General features: G+C 35.6%; 1 protein-coding gene across 1 annotated transcript in view; it reads right to left on the bottom strand.

Annotated features, from left to right (window-relative positions):
• Positions 1 to 216: 216 nt before the first annotated feature.
• Positions 217 to 17,562, bottom strand: part of LOC149075606 (TWiK family of potassium channels protein 7-like) — a 209,198-nt gene continuing 191,852 nt past the window's right edge. Inside the window, exons 2-3 of the mRNA XM_089243088.1 lie at positions 8,240 to 8,534; positions 217 to 796 (exon numbers count right to left, since the gene is read on the bottom strand). Coding sequence (XP_089099214.1) covers positions 385 to 796; positions 8,240 to 8,534 — 707 coding nt within the window. The 3' untranslated portion in view covers positions 217 to 384. The remainder of the gene's footprint in view (positions 797 to 8,239; positions 8,535 to 17,562) is intronic.

Raw genomic sequence — 17,562 nt, forward strand, 5'->3', positions numbered from 1 at the left:
TTTAACATCAAACTACAGACAATTTCAACAAAAAAATCTGAAAGAATATCGTTGTATAAGGAATTACCAATGTATCGGGTATCGTTGTAGCGAGGTCTCGCTGTATACCAATTCCTTCAATTTTTATGAATTTTTAAACTATTTACGAATTTATGGGACACTCTATATTGAAGCAAATAAGAAATGATCACCAAAAAAAAGCATCGTAACTACTGATAATATTTCGTAACTTTATTGGCTGTAAAGGATTTGAAACTCTTATCACTGGTTCGTTCGTGCCTCAACATTTCATTCAATAAAATGGATATTTATAAACAGGTCATATATACTTCGATTCATTTTAAAGTTTGTTTTATTCTCGTCTACGTCGTGATTCACAGTCGTTCAATCGTCACTGTCGTGCGTTTCGTTCAGAAGTCCTAAGCTCCTGCCGACACGCCTCAGCTTGAACACAACTTGTTCCTGGACTAGGTTGAAGCACATGGCGATCAAGGCCATCCCAGTCAGCAAGTACAGTGAACATATCACCAGCTTCTCTTGGTTGCCGTCGTCGGACACGACAGAGTCCCCAGGTACCAGGTCGCCGAATCCGATGGTGCTGAGAGTGACGAAGCAAAAGTATGAGCCGTCGAGGTAGTCCCATCCCTCCCACACTGAGAAGATTGCCGCTCCGCCACAGATGTATCCCGCGATGATGGCCAGGCATAGGGTGATCGGCACAGTCACTCTTGGCTTGGGACAGTCCATCGGGTCATCGTCATCCTTCATTATATCTCTTGACGAGTTCAGTTTGTTTCTAGATGGCCAGAAAGAACGAAAAATTATTAAATAATTATTTCAGTCATGAAACAGAAGCTTCATAGAGAAAAAGGGATGACATAAGCTTTCATTTAGTCAGTGTTATTGTGGTTTTTCTTTAGCTTTAGTCCAAAATTAAATGGACAATTGGAACTCTTCTCTGCATCTGCGTGCGCGACAGCTTTCTTCAAAGGAACTTAGTGCCAACCATTGGTGCAATTATTTACACCCCGTTTCAAACTGATATCACCACTGATTTATATTTTTTGGTATACATTACAGAAATGCCTTTACGAAGTTTTAAAAATAAATTATGGTAGAAGCCAGGAATTGAAAGTTTGTCATGACCCTTAAAATGAATTTTTAAGAAATGACTTTGAAAAATATTTCATTCAACGCAAACCAAATGCAAAAAATTTCGTATCAATCCGTCAGTTTTTTCTTCCGAAGAAATGGGGTAAGTTGTGTCGTACACATGGCCGCAAGTTTTAGTGTGAATAAATTCATTGTGCCTACCTTTGTGTGGTAAATATTGACATAATGAAATTGGTATCATCGGATTTGTGTTTGGAATAGCTAACAAACGATGCCATTGTCGTCTATTTGCGTTGTGAACCTCTCGAGATATAGCGCAAAACGATTTCGATACGAAAGCTGGCCGTGAGCCTGTTGCCGAGACCGAAAAAGAGGTATCAAAAGAAGGGTGGTATATTATTCGATTTGTGTTAACAAGATCTCCCCGTAGACATAAAAAAAAACAAGGGCTCACACTGGCCAACAAGCCAACGAGGGAAGACGTGGTCCAGGACCTGGCCTGGCCACAGCGGGGGACTCACCCGAGCCAACAAGCCAACGAGGGAAGACGCGTGGTCCAGGACCTGGCCTGGCCACGGCGGAGGGCTCAACCGAGCCAACAAGCCAATGAGGGAAAACGTGGTTCAGGACCTGGCGCTTGGCCACAGAGAAAAACAAAGGGCTCAAGCTCAATAAGGCTAGGAAAGACATCGGAAGAGCTCATCGGAATAAATTGTATATTGTATAATAGAAATATTTAAATCTGTATATACATTTTTTTTTTAAAAATGTGTTTTTATATTCAATGTTCATGTATTTTATATGCATAATAAAGCACCCAACATCGCCCAGCCCCCTCATCCGGGCAATGGCTAAAATTGACAATGGTCGATAGAGCCTGGGCGGTGCACGGAATGAAATGAAATGAGACATAAAACACATTTATATATTTCGAATACTTCTTGAGATATGAATGCTTAAATGATTTTGACACGCAAATTTTTGCTAATGCTCCCCAGTATCTTCAGATGATATAAAAGACATATTCACGTAAAAACCACGACGAACGTGATTTTCGTTCAAATTGCAGTTTTTTTTACTTTGTTCGTATGATTAGTAAAAAAAACCGCACCAAAATTTCCGAAATTTTGTAGGAATATTTGTACGACATGTGATGATAAAATTAACTTCGAACTCGGAAATCTGACCATTCGTTATAATTTTATGAATTTTTAAAGTTAATTTTTTTCGAAAATCTGAATATTCAAAATGTTTTTAAAACAATACTTCCCTTTAGTCGTATAAATCGTAGGTCCATTTTTTTTTGTTTTTTTTTTTTAGTCTTACGGGAAAAACTCAGAAACCGCAATCCGAGAATCGCAAGGGTTGAGTAATCCCTGAGAGTTGCCTGCAGTGAATAAATGAATTTCTGTTTCTAAAACATTTTATGACAAATATTAATTTCTTAATTACAAGAAAACAGTGATTAAATAAAAGTTGAATTTTATTCTCGAAAAATGCGTCTTTTTTTACGTTGATTAACTTTTCCACCAATGTTTATTCCCGACTGTGTCTTCGCTGAGTTTCCAAGATTTTCCAACCGTTTTCCAACGGTAGTTTCCAAGAAAACATTTTTAGACGTTTCATGTCACACACAGAGATAGTGTGTGTCAGAGATTAATATATCCACGAAGATGAAATGTCTACAGAAACGAACACGGCACGTTTCGACTGAACTGGCACGTTCATGCGTTTTTCATCCTTGATAACTCAAGTATTTACAACCAGTGACTTGTGAATTTCACGCGGCGAATTCCGGGAAGTTACATCGCAATCGAAGAGCCGAAAGAAAAATTTGTCAGATTCCAACATCTAATACGAAAAAGGAAATGAGATTGTCTCCCGCAGTTTTGCATTTGCGCTTCTCCGCCCTCCATAACACGCGAAACGTATATAAATGTTCAAACCGAGAGTTTAAGCGATTCGAAAACTTGTCAACGCGATTCGCTGGGTTTCGCAGCGAAAATTGAAAAGGCCTTCACTTAGAAAATATAAAACTAACAAAAAAAATAACATAAAATAAAATTCCTCGTACAGATAATAAAAGAATTTCCGTATTTTCATTCAATATGGTTCGAGGAACGAATCGCCGCTTTGTGACAAGTTCTCACAAATTCGCCATCTCTCCTGCCTCTCTATCCTTTTATATATTATATATTTCCTCGCAAATTTTCTCTCTCTTTCCTCCTTGTTTCCTTAAAATTTCCGCCCTCCTCAAGTGGAAATGGTTTTCTTTTTTTGCATAAATTTGCGTAAACAGAAGGGAGGAAAATTTTGCAATAAATATAAATTTGACAATACCGTTTCACAACCATCAAAAACGCCTTTATTTTTTGGTTGTTGTTGTTGCTTTTACGCTGGATTTAACTGCTGTGAATAACCACGCTCCAAAATATTTTAATATTTTTCGGAGTTGTTTTTATGCTCTTTGGAAGCTTTTTTTTATCCATTCTTTCCCCACTTGTTTGTCAAATCTGTGTTTTGAAATTTTGAAAACTTTCAGGGAAATGAAGCGAGAATTTTTGCATTAAAATTGATTTTAATAAAAATCATATTTTTTGGATTTAAAAATTGAACAAATTTGTACTTAAAAATTACCGGTGCTTGAATCATAAATTTGGAAATGGATTGTGCATTGTTTATGGACAAACTGATAAAATAATTTCAACACTTTCATTATCGATTCGTCCTTAACTTCCAATGCCCTAAATCCCCAAATTATAAAGGGTGGACTAAATACAAAATCTGAAGCAACAGGCAAATTGCATTTAAGAAGGTGGCTGTATATATATATTTTTTTTAGAATAGAAAACGATTGTAGGGAATTTTATGTGCAAAATGCACTATAAAAAGTGACAACTTCCACAAAAAGTGACAAAAAACATCACATACAAGAGTTTGAAATGTTTTTGTTTCACACACACACATCTACTGTTTTATCAGTTATCACATTTCAATGTGTGCATCCCATTTGCAACTCGAGCCATACCTAAGCGATACTTAAATTCGACTGTTTACCGACATCGATTGCTGTGGGATATCGATTACTTGCGTGATCAATGTCTAACCAAATGCGAACAGTACTCCACAGTCTATGAGTAAAATTTTGAACTGTTGTTCTAAAATAAAAGTGTCTAAAACCTCAAAAGGCGAAGTATGGCATGGACACAATACATAATTAAAGTAACACACACACACAAAAAAAACTAATTACTTGCAAATTAAAAAAATTAAAAAATCCAAATTTTTACAGTCAGAATCCAAAGAATTAAAACTGCCTGAAGGCATCAAGAACTGTTCGTAACTGTCACAAACTTATCCACAACTGGTCTTAAAAGTTCCAAAATTTGACGTGTGAAAACAAAGAAATTTATTACAAACCCTTTGATTGTACTAACATACTATTACGAAATATATGTAAATAGTCATTATTCATCGTTAATCATGTCATTTGTCGTTTTTAAATAATGTAAATTAGCCTTTATTCAAATGTAAAAACCAATCGTTAGAGCCGAAATACGCATTTTTCTATCTCGACCCAAGTTGACTACGAACTTGGCGAGATTAGCGACAACTCTGATGTTTCGATAAGGTCATTACGCAAGTAGAAGGTCGCTGATGATACGGGATCCCGCGAGAATGTTCGAGATTCCTCTCGATTTTTTTTTTACGTATAAAAGTTGCTCGCCAAGAAGAAACGAGATGTGTGTGCAACGGATATAAACGGTGTATAACTTTTGCTAGAGAGAAACCGACTGACGTTGTCTGTGCTTTTTAGAGTATATTTTTCGCTGTTTGTGAATCAGTGTGTTGATATATAATTGTTCTGTAAATAAATCTCAATCTTCCGATTATAAATTGGTTTGAGTCTTAAAGACACTTCTAAAACGTTTATGTGCATTTTCTACAGTAAGTAGAAAGTCTTGTGAAGACAGGAACCCTTTAACTATAAAAACAGCATAAACGTTTCCGAAAGTGGTGTCTTTAACTGTCCAAAATCAGGGTTATGGAGGTTTGGACAGTATTTTAAAAATCAAAGCGATTATTGTTGTTTCTACTTTACTGGACATTCAGTGCATTTATCTGATAGTATGCGCAATAATTTTGGTATCGATCGACTATTATAGTTACAATATGCTTGATAATGCCACTTTATTTCAGGATTTAACTCCATTTGATTATGTGAACTCAAGAGCTACCGCACACAATTGCCCTTTCTCCCATTTCCAGAGTCAATCTATTCCTCCGAGTCTCTGATTAATAGTCTAAAATCATAGTTAGGAACTGTCTACACCAATCAGGTTCAATTAATTCTGATTAATTCCACCCACAGACACATTAGAATTTCAGAAATGTGGGAGATGAGGACGTTTATCAAGCCATTCACAAAACCGGTACAGCAAACATTTGGAAATAACGAATTTTCTACTAATTTCTTGGAAATTTCTAATTAGGTCGCATAGAAATTCCACAAACTCGTTATAATAACCGCAGCTGATACTTTACGTAAAACTCCGAAATTGAGATAAGTTTCGAATGGTTCAGATTTTTCTGCTCTTTTTCATAAAAAATGTGTAAATTCCACGCGATGCACGTAAATATAATAATTAGTTTCACCCCTTAAAAGATTGCAGTTTAATTACTTAAAAATGCTTGTTTCGTGGAGAGAGAAAACCGTACGTTTAATCGTTTGAAATGTCTTCAAAACGAGTTTCAATATTTAAGAGTAGGAAATTATATAAAATTTGGGCTACAAAGTAAATCTTTTAAGAGAAAAACTGAATTCAAAGATAACTTTCCATTTAACCAGTGTTTCATCTCTTTAAATACTCTCTTAAATGATGGTGAAGTGTCATCGCCATGTTACTTTCATGGTTGTCTTTTTTTTGCTTGAAACTTCCGTTAATATTTTGCGAAAACTAAACCTTAAAATGTCTTTGAATTGAATTTCATTTTTAAGGAAGTTAAAAGTGAAAGCGAATATGGAATGTTATACAGAGTTCCTCTGAGTTAGTTTACATTTTAAAATTTCATAATTAATGGAGTAATAAACTAATAAACATGGAATAATCGTGGGTATGACTTCAGTGAAGTTGATTGTGTATAAAAATGTATAGTCGTCGTCGTCGTCGTCGTCCCCGACTTACAAACAGATCCTGTTCCTAGCACCGTCTGTAAGTTGAAATCACGCCAGTTTGGAGAAAAAATCCGCTGAATTCACTAATTCCTTACTGACATCTTCAGAATTCACTCTGCTATTTAACCGTACATGCACCTCGTGCACATTCCTCTAAGAAAATTTCTAACGAATTGGTCCATGCCGGAATGTGTGTTCTGAGTAGTGTGTGTGTGTGTGTGGCCCCTAACGCATTTATGTTGACAGAGTTGCGCTTGTTTCGTGTTCTTGCTGGTGCTGACAAATTACAAATTTACTCTCCCCCCCCCCCTTCCACCAAAGACATGACACGATTGTGACTATATTACTAGTACGTGCATGCTCTTGCAGGAATACCCAAAATCTGAGAGCCAATTCGAAAGCACAATTAAAAAAAGAACGGGTAGCGAAGGAAATGCATTGTTTGCTGCATTGTGCTTAAAGAACCCAATAAATTTTTAGTCAGAAAGAATTTCAAAATTAGTTACAATTTTTTACACCTGGTGGCGCTGAAAAACTAGTGGACCCTCATTGTGAGGATACAAAATCAAACCGCGTTGATGTCGCAGTGGTGGTCAGCGAGGCGCGAATACGATCTGGTCTCTCATTTCAAAAAAAGTCTCTCCGAAAATAGCAGGCACATCTTCAATGTGATGGTAAGTTAGCACGAAGATTTGAGCATTTATCTTATCATCTTCACTTCAAAATATGGTAAAAAGATGGCAGCACCAGCAACGACACGAAACATGGAACAACTCCTACAATTTAAATATGTTAGGCACCACGCATACACACACACACACACACACGTGTTGTGTATATGCGTGGGTACGCAATCACGTTCCCTCACGTATCAATTCCTAAAAGATTCCGCAGAGGAATGTGTGTGAACTGCATGTACGGTAAAGTAGTAGTAGTCTCGTCCTACTGACCCGACCATGGCCCACGGCTCTGTCTGAATGAAGAGATATAAGCAGGAGGGCGAAGAAGACATGGGCCAAAAATAGCTGTAGTCTGAAAAAGTAAACTACACCGGTACAATGTTTTCAAAATATCCACGAAATTTGCAGCAACAGCATGGTTGTAGTCTTAGATGTGAATTCACCGACACTCGTGCAAAACCTGTGTCCCAGGATATCTAAGAAATATCGTTGTTTCGATTTCAAAACTGTAGCGCCGTTGGTTAACGAACTTTGTAACTAATTTCGAAATTCTGTCCGAACTCAATTCAATACTTCCTGGTAGTCATTTCCGCAGGTTTCCTGCAAAAATTTTGACCAAGGGAACAACATCACGTCATTGCTGCAAATGGTGGTGGGTATATTGACAATATCAAAATTTTAATGTTGTGCGTGTTTTTTTTTTCAGTGTGCAGTGCTATCTGTTGCAAATATTTTTGGATTAATTTCGAAATTCTGCCTTACTGAAAATTTAGTTTTGCCAAGCACAATGCAGCAAACGGTGCATTTCTAGCTACCAGTTTTGCTTTATTCATTTTCAAATGGATCCCGTCAATTTCAGAACACCCTGCAAGGCCTTCAAAGGAACGGTAGTACACGTGTTGTGTTAGATATCTTGACAGGTCTTGCTTATTTTTTGAGTTCAGTATGTTATGACTTTATTGCTGCTGTGATGTGTTTTTCAAGTTGCAAATAAAAAATTGCAAAAGAGAGTGTAAATATTTTTCTGAAATGGGGGGGGGGGAGGGATTCGCTGCTCTGTTGAGAGAGATTTTCACACTTTTTATCGACACTAACTTCATCGTAGACTTAGTAATACTGTCCGAAATAATGCACTATATCTTCAGGTTTTAATAACGAATGAGAAAATGTAGAACATTAGTAGGTAACATCTCTATAGCGGCCAATCGTTAATGTTTATTGACTTTTGAATGCACAGACTAAATCAGCAATGAATAAATTAAATGCTTACCTGATGAGCGTTGACGAGTCGATAGAGTTCTGTGTGTTGTGTGTCAGTGCTGATGCCGGGGATGCGTCTTGGAGCATGATGTGGTGTATCTGGTACTGCTCCAGCTGCTGCCTCCGTCTCCTCTGCACGTCACTGCGCCTCTTGCAGCACAATCTGCCGTACACGTACTTGAATGCCCTGGCGAGGATGTTACCGATGTTCGTCAAGTACAGGAACATGAGCGGGATACCGAATATGGCGTACAGGATCGTTACCAGTTTCCCCCAGTTTGTTTTTGGTGCTATGTTGCCGTAACCTAAAAATCAAAAAGTTAATACTGTGTAAATTAAAACAAATTTTTATACCGCGTATTTTTTTTTTAATTTCAATGTGGAACACTAAATAAATATTATAAGTTTCTTTACATGTTTCTGTCCATATATGAGTTCCTTTAAATTCGGTGAAAACAGAGGGTAAGGATTATTAAAATATCAATACCCTCTTTCTCTTTGATTTGAATTGTAGACAACAATTTTATAATTTGTTCATTCAGAGTGATTCGTATGCTATGGACTAATAAAACACGTATTATTTGCACGGACGTCTGATAACTCAATTGCATATGCACATACTGTCCCGATTATATTTCAGAATAACACCAACAGAACTGAATTTAACTTTTCTCGCCCTTTCCCAGCCTAATGACGCTGTCCGTCGGCTTACATACAGTTTCGCTTAGAGCGTATATTTATATCTTTAATTCATAGAAAAAAAATGCATTTACATTTTTAAGTTTATTACCAGACCAGACCAGAATTGAACTTTGAGCCGATTCCCAGCCCGCGGGGGCCAACTGGCCATAAAAACTGGCCAAGAAGGCCTGTGAAGAAGAAAATGTGTACATGTTTGTAGATAGATATGTGTTTGCATGAATGTGTAGTGTATGTAAAAAGAACTGGTCAAATTGGTTAAAAGTCATGATCTGTCTATAAGCAGGCAAATGTCATCACAGTTCACAGAAGCAGGTCACACAATCTGCAGCTAGCAACATCTATTCCAAGTGGAATGGGGGGGGGGGGAAAACATCACATGGGAGTCGTGACGCAAAAACCCCAGCAATAACATCAAAAATGCAATACAGGTAATAAAGTTCTGTTTCAACTCAGTGCATCAGAAATTAATGGGGATTTACTATTGACAAATTTTATGTAAGCAAAACAATCCAAAGTTCAAAAAGAGTCTTCTCGCACTGTTTTTTACACCTTTCTCAAATGTACGTCATATGCAGGTCAAATTCAATTGAGAAATATATGTGTATATACAAAATTCAATAATGAGAAGATACAAAGTATGTAAGTAATGTGAGAATATACAATAGAATGAATTGAATCAATTGAATATACAATTGAAATACATTCACATGTTCCATCTCATTATTAAAAATACAGGGTTACAATAGTTTAAAAACAATTTGTAAAAATTTAATGAATTGAGAAGCACTATTTGTGTGTGTGTGTGCGCGCGCGCGGTTGGCGAGAAAGTTATTTTTTTGTCACGAAAGAGAATTTAATTTATACAGAAATAAATTTTAGTTCAACATTTTGTCGATAGACGACACTGCACAAAAGCAAATCATTGGAAATATACAAGTCAACGTATTAAATGCAGGGTTCGCGATTTGCAGGATACTTCTGAATTTTCCTTTAATGACACTCATCTCAGGTTTTCATTGTGATATTAACATTGGTGGATCCACCACGAATCGGCAGCTTAAGCTTTACGAATGTTCCGTACATAGTATAGATGGAACACCTAGTATGACGAGATAACACTAGAAATAAAAGTACTGAAGCGAGAGAAACGAATCTGACCTTTGGCTTTTAAAGACCGGACACACCCCGCTTCACATCTCGGAGAGATATCGAAGCATTCCCGAAGGATGGGTATATCCGGAACGTTTCATTAAAATCAAAGAAAAACCTACTGATTATATATATATATATATATATATATATATATATACATATATATATATATACATATATATACATATATATATATATATACATATATATATATAAAATGCATAAATAAATTCATACAATCATCTTAAAAAGTGGGTGAACGCAAATTTTCCAAAAATACATTTACTCCAATTTTCCAATTTTTAAATACTATGAAGTTTTCTGCGTCTATAACTGTGTTCAAGTTTTTGCTCTACCTGTACTAAAAATATCTTTAAAATATTTTAATATAAATTGATGGCGGGCATTATACGTGCGAATGTTTTTCACTAAAACGCGCGTTTTTCTCAAAACAAAGTTTTTTGTTAGATACGGAACATTTTTTCGAACACCGCTCATTCAAATGCCCTGAAACTTTGTGTGTCTCTCAACACTATAGTGTTGCATACTGTAACAACAGTTTTTACGATTTTAATTGTTAGTTATTTTTTATTGAATTCAAACTCCTACAGCAAGCAACTTTTTCAAATGTCACCAAAATTTACTCATATTTTGTGCCATAAAAATGTTCTAAATAATTTCAATAGAAAATCCTCAGGCTAAAGTATGTAACACCATAGTGTTGAGAGAAACACAATGTTTCAAGATATTTGAATGCGGAAAAATGTTCCTTATCTAACAAAAACTTTGTTTTGAGAAAAACGTGTTTTAGTGAAAAACATTAGCATGTGTATAATGCCGCCATCAATTTATATTAAAATATTTTAAAGATATTTTTAGTACAGGTGGAACAAAAACGAACACAGACGCAAAAAATTTCATAGTATTTGAAAATTGAAAAATTGGAGATATGATTTTTGGAAAATTTGCGAGCACCAACCCCTTTAAAACATCAGCAACCGTCAATCAGGAATCGTATAACCATAACGGATAAATAAAATATATAAACAATCTAAGCCAATGGGCAATCAAAATGATTAACATGATTATAGCTGAGTAAATCACACTTGAAACGTCCTTGTCATCAATGACTTGATTTTTCTCCACGGGTGAACTTGCTTAGATTTTCCCGGTTACCGGAAGCTTAGAAATTCACCGGTTACTTCTGTTGACGTCGACGTGGTCTGAGATCACATTTTCTTAAGATCAATCATTGGGGCTACTGCTTGCTTCAACTCGTCATCACTCGTCACCACTCAGACGCGCACTACCAGACTTCTAAGTATGTATGCGGTGTGGGTTGTTCATTCAGGAACAATATAATCCGCCGCACCGGAGCAAGGTTCATAGGGGTCTTCAAAACCCTCCTTTCGAAACATAGCCGACCGTTCTCGGGGGATAGCACCAAAATGAAGTTTTGTGGTTATGTGAACAAAACAAATCTGACCACCACAGACGCTCTCGTGTTATGGCAAAACGTGTTTGTTTTTTCCACCTCGAAAACGGCACCTATGAGCAGGGCTGCTACTAGACGCTTGGTCAACTAGACAATTTTAGCGCTCCCTTATAATGTTGAAAAGGATAGGTTAAAGGATGAAAGCTGTTCCCTTCTGGTACAGCGCCCGGGGTACCAAACCCGTCTGCTCTCCCCTAGTTGCGGCCCTGGACATGAGTGCCGAAACAGCTGTCTGTGTTCTGTAAATTGGGATTTGTCCTCATCACATTGTCAATATTCTTCTAGAGATTAAAGAAATTGTTTTCATTGGGAATTCTGTCATTTGCTTTTGTGCATTTTCCTGTTTCGAGAAAAATTTGAGCTAAACTTTTTTTTCTCTACCAAAAAGAAAACCCCCTTCATGAGAATAAATTTTTCTCAAACCGCATCCAAATATACCAATTCCTTAATTTTTTTTTCTAAACTATTTACGAATTTATAAGATATGCTGTATATTGTAGATACCATAAAATATTAATGCAGTAAATGTTTTGTGCTCATTTCGAATGTACCTTGATATTGATTGTGATCATCTTTCTTTTCAGGCAGTTTATGAGTTAGAATTTTTTCTTTTTTAATTTATCGCCGAATTCGTACTGAACGTGTTTCAGAAAAAGGGTTCAAAATAAATGCGAATCCCACGATTTACCCCAAAATTAAAGTAAAATATGGAAATTAGGAATTTATAAATGACCGTGCCTATTGTAATACAGTGCATTCAATGGGCGTATCACCAAGATAAAACTGTACTTCAATCAAGAAAGAAACACGTGAGATATAACAGGTATACAGGGTGCCCCATCAAGACCACCCAAACCCTGCATAGCCAGATTCCTCGCTTGGAATACATAAAAAATGCCCAAAGAACTGTACCTGTACAACCCATACTTTTCGAGAAAAATGCGAAAGGAAAGTATGACATCATATCCGGTGCAAGGAAAACTTTATTGGAAGGATGAACATCGGTATCTACATATATTTGCATAGGAAGATGTTCAAAATATCCAACGCGCATATCAAGGCATGCCTGCGCGCACCGTGGAATGACGTCAAGCCGTCGTTTGATGTAGCACCGGATATGACGTCATACTTTTCTTCCGCATTTTTCTCGAAAACTATGGGTCGTGCAGGTACAGTTCTTTGGGCATTTTTTATGTATTCCAAGCGAGGAATCTCGCTGGGCAGGGTTTTGGAGGTCTTGATGGGACACCCTCTGTACGTAATTAGTGTATGAACGTGAAGAAATGTTCACATATTTGGGTATAATACTGTGGTAATTAAAAATAGTCGATGTAGAAATTTTCTCTAATTTCTCCTTTTTTTAATAAACAAATAAAAAAATTTTTTTTAAGAAATCAATGGATTGGTTATATCATAAAATAACGGTAAACAAGAATAAGATCATCCTCCCGAATTTCTAAAAGAAAAATTGGATTGACAATCTATAGCGTTTTATTTTTCATCTCTTTATATTGCTGGAGGCTTTAGTCGACGTCGTCGTCGTTCTTATATGGCTTTCTGGTCTCGTCCCCCTGACAAAGACGACGACGGGAAATCCAAAAAAGAATAGAAAGAGAAGAGATAAATCAAACGTATTTGACGCTGAAGCTACTTCTTCTACTACTGCTGCTGCTGCAGTATAAGGGAGTGTGTAATCTGGAAAAGAAAGTCATCTACTCAAATGCTGTCACGAACATAAAAATCCTCCGCAATCGCCGGAGATTTTTGTTGGAAACTCGCGACAAAATGCGTACAGATCTTGGCGCGTGATTCCTGGAATTTTCTTTTCAATCATCCGGGGATTTCATCCGGGCAAGCGAAAGAATTCTAACAAATAGCTTGACTTACATTTCATTTTTTATTTTTGGCACTCAAAAAAACTACCAGTGACTAGTTTTCTTTACTCTATCGCTTCGATTCTGGCGGATGGGTTCGTCTTCTTTGCTTGATAAGAACCCCTTTTTTTCCTCTTATTTCTATATATGTACATATTCGTAGTCATCTTTTTTGAAGTCCATGAAGACGGGCAGTAACATCTTCAACGACAGTTTTGACAGTAGAGATATGAGGGAATGCCTGAATCTTTCTTCTGCACCTGATGTTCGTACTGACCTTTAACTCGCGCACCTTCAATCGTATTGGGAGAGGGGAAATCGTCTGAATTTTACATTCTCCATTTTTTCCCGTGATTTTACTTTCAAATTTTTACGAGAAATATGTGCATCTTTGATCGTTGCATTTGTAAAAGGACGTGCACATGCATTCAGCATATTGGAAGTGGAATCGAATAATGAAGAATAACACAAATGCTCGCTATGAAATGCCCTTTTATATCGATCTCTGATGATACAGAGTGCCCAACTAATTCGTAAATAGTTCGAAAATTCATAAAAATTTAAGGAATTCGCATACTATTTGAGGAGAAAATTATTCTTACGAAATGAGATTTACTTTTTGGGTACAGAACAAAAAATTCGTTCGAATTTTTGTCGATACAGGGTGCTTCATGAAAGAAAATTACTGGAAATAAGAAAATCAGAATCCTATAAAAGGCAGGGTGTGCGATTAACAGCTCATTTCTAAATTCTCTTATTTCTATCGCTTACATCACGCTTTTATTGTGATGTTGACAGTGGTGAATAAAACACTATTTATGAAGTTGTTTTACCTTAGCCTTGAATCGCAGGCTGAAGCTTTACGAACTTTTCCGACACAAAAGTGATTGAAGAAAAGTTCAATTTCAATAACTCCTAAATAGCTACGTACAGCACCCTCCTTTATTGACGAAAATTTGAATCGTACTAATTCCTACAATTTTTATGAATTTTCAAACTATTTGCGAATTTATTGGTCACCCTTTACATTTTAAGATAGTGCATTCAATTGGTTGAAAACATATCAACCAAGACAAAACAATGCTTCATCTAGGAAAAACACAGGATGTGTATACATAGTTAACATTATTTAGTGCATATGAACGTATACAGTGCAATATAATTTTAAATTAAAAATTATCTCGATATAGAAATTTTCTCTAATTTTTACATTTTTGATAAACACATTACATATAAATTTTAAAAAAATTAATGTGTTATTATATCATAAAAATTTTTCAAGATTTACGAAAATCAAATATACATTATTAATTATTAGTTTTTTTCGTGATTGGGTTGCTATAATTTGTCATCCATATGTTTTATGGGCATCTTTTTTTTCAGCCACCTCATTGGGTAATTTGCCTGTTATAGCCTTTGTATTAGTATTTGTATAAACTGATAAAATCTTGCTTAGATTGAATAGCTTTTACCTCGGATTTTATTCAATTTCCTCAATTTGTTGCGGCTATATATATCTAAGAAAATTTCAGCAACTCTAAAAAAATAACATCCACTATTTCTAAATTTAAAAAAAATATATTGTAGCCGTATTTTGTATTGAACTGACAGAAAAAGATGCTTTTTTTACAATACCAAATAATTTGAGGAAGAATTTGGTATAATTAATTTTTTTGGCCATGTATTTGCCATGTATAATCAGATACGCACCATATAATTACATCGTATACTATAGAGCAGCTTTTCTCAAACCTTCTGAAACAAAGGACCCGTAAAATATGTAAAGCAATTCTACGGACCTCTAACACTATGAGTGGCGTCCCGTATTTTAAGGGCACATTCCTGTGCTTTTGCTCGTTACCGATTTCATACAATTGTCCGTTTTTTTCAACGAAACTTATTCGAATTTGTAATATTGACTTAACATAGTGAATGAAGATAACTTTCATAACATAAATTATACTATAATAATTATGCCAAAAATTTAGATACTCGTCTTAAGACTTAGATCTTACATATTTTGTCATGTGCAGCGTTTTTTTCCGTGAACTATATTTCAGTTTACTACAAGTTTCAGTAGTTCTTCACTTTTCCACTGGTTCACAATTTTCAGCGGTTTCAGCAACAATTAGTGATTTTGCCGATTTATGGCATTAGTTTTGGATATAATTGGCGCTGTCCGATATTTCAGATGGCAGTTTCCTGTTATGAAAGTGATCCACAGTAATGACGTGTGGTTTTCTTCTTTTTTTTCGTGAAATACATTTTGATTTACTGAGATATGGCCCAGTCCTTTATTTCCCGACTCTACAGCAACTTTAGGAAATTTGTCATAATTTGTGTTTTTTGGTTACAATTTACGTCATAATCAGTACTACGGTTTTCAGTACTTTCTTCGATTAGATATGGTTACCCGAAGTATGAAAGTCCAATTTTTATTTGAAACCATAATAATATTACTGAAATGAAGAAAAAAATTCATTTAGTTAGAATTAAAATAATCAAGTCTGCCTGCGGACCATCTGTACCACGGACCCATAGCTTCAGAAATGCTGCCATAGATGTTAAGTATTTTGAACATTGTACTGCAAATCTTACACCCATTCGATGATTCGTTGATATTAAATTAGTTTTAGAAACATGTCATCGCCTTTTCTACCATCCTGTACACACCATAATATTGCATTGATATTTCTCCCATTCGAAACAAATCAGGTTGGTCTGGATTCAAAATTTCCAGTAACTTGACACATAATAAACCTCATATAACTGTTCAAGATCGATCGATATCAAGAACTTTCCGATGAAAAATAACAGATCTATAATTAAATTCAATTCCTGTTCTAGAGAAGTTTCGTTTTTCACGTTGGTAAATACGTACTTTTAGAAAGTACGTACTATATATATAACAAGAGTTCAAAATCAATGAAACATAGTTCACACCATGGACTTAATGGATGCTTCCAGAAACATCAGAAGAAAGAAAGAAAGAGCAATATGAAATAAAATACAAGGAGCAAAAAAAATAAAGAAGTATTTTCTCCAGAAGGGGTTGAAATCCAATATTTTTCATCTTGGCAGTAGCAGGAAAAGCTTCTATAAGTTGAAGAAACTATTTATTTTCCGTAGAAAAAAAAGGGACAAAAAAAAACTTTTCTACGTAAAAATCTCAGTTTTTAAGAAATTTTTCTTCTTCTTCAAGTCACTTTCACTCATCCTACTCTGCTGCTGGGAATTTTAGTTTTTCTTTCAATTTTTCTTCTGTGGAATTATTATCTATCTGTTTCCTTTTTCTTTCTGGCCGGTATGGCGAGTAACATCGCGTACATCTGGTATTTCATGTGCAGGAAATATATATATATATTTATTTATTATTTATTTATTTAATAATAAATAAAATGAAAGCGGACACGAAAATGTTGCAAAATTGAATTTCAGCATTTTCCGTCTCGATTTACTATTTCCTTTTTACTTCTTCGATGTTTCAAAAGCATTCTTACGACTGAAACACTAGATTTATCTATATTTAGTATATTTTTATCAACGTCTGTACATGTCAGCAATGTTCTTTTTTTAGAATATTTTACAAGAAATGCAGTTATGTAAGGATTTTCGCAGTTTTTCGTCATTAAATAATCGAAATCAAATAAGTGGTGCATTCAAATTGTTTTATTATCACATCAACTGTACAAATACATTCCCGAATGAATTTTTTGTAGTTACTTCTTTTTTTTTTTCGCACCGTGTAATACTTATTGATGCCACTCAGGAATGGATGATCGGCAACAACCAACCTCCTTTCTTTCTATGATCGTGTGACTTAAGGTGTTGGGCAAGAGCAAGAATATCGACGTTGTCTACCTGGATTCCCAAAAGGCATTCGATCTGCCTTCGACATGGTGAAATTTTGCACGAACGTTGAAATGGATAGAATCATGATTCAGCGGTGGTCAAAAAATCAAATTGAATGATCTTCTTCAATCCTAAAATGTTCCCCTCTATTTCTCCTAGAAAAATCACTCCTTTCACTTTTCTGATGTTTAGTTCGTCCAGGCATACAGTATGCCGAACGGTTTTGAAGGTCATATCTTTAGAAAGGCATAAATTTGT

The sequence above is a fragment of the Pholcus phalangioides genome, unplaced genomic scaffold, assembly GCF_987345545.1.
Source record: "Pholcus phalangioides strain wild (caught in Gottingen) unplaced genomic scaffold, Ppha-v1.0 ptg000015l_1, whole genome shotgun sequence".
Classification (NCBI taxonomy): domain Eukaryota; kingdom Metazoa; phylum Arthropoda; class Arachnida; order Araneae; family Pholcidae; genus Pholcus; species Pholcus phalangioides.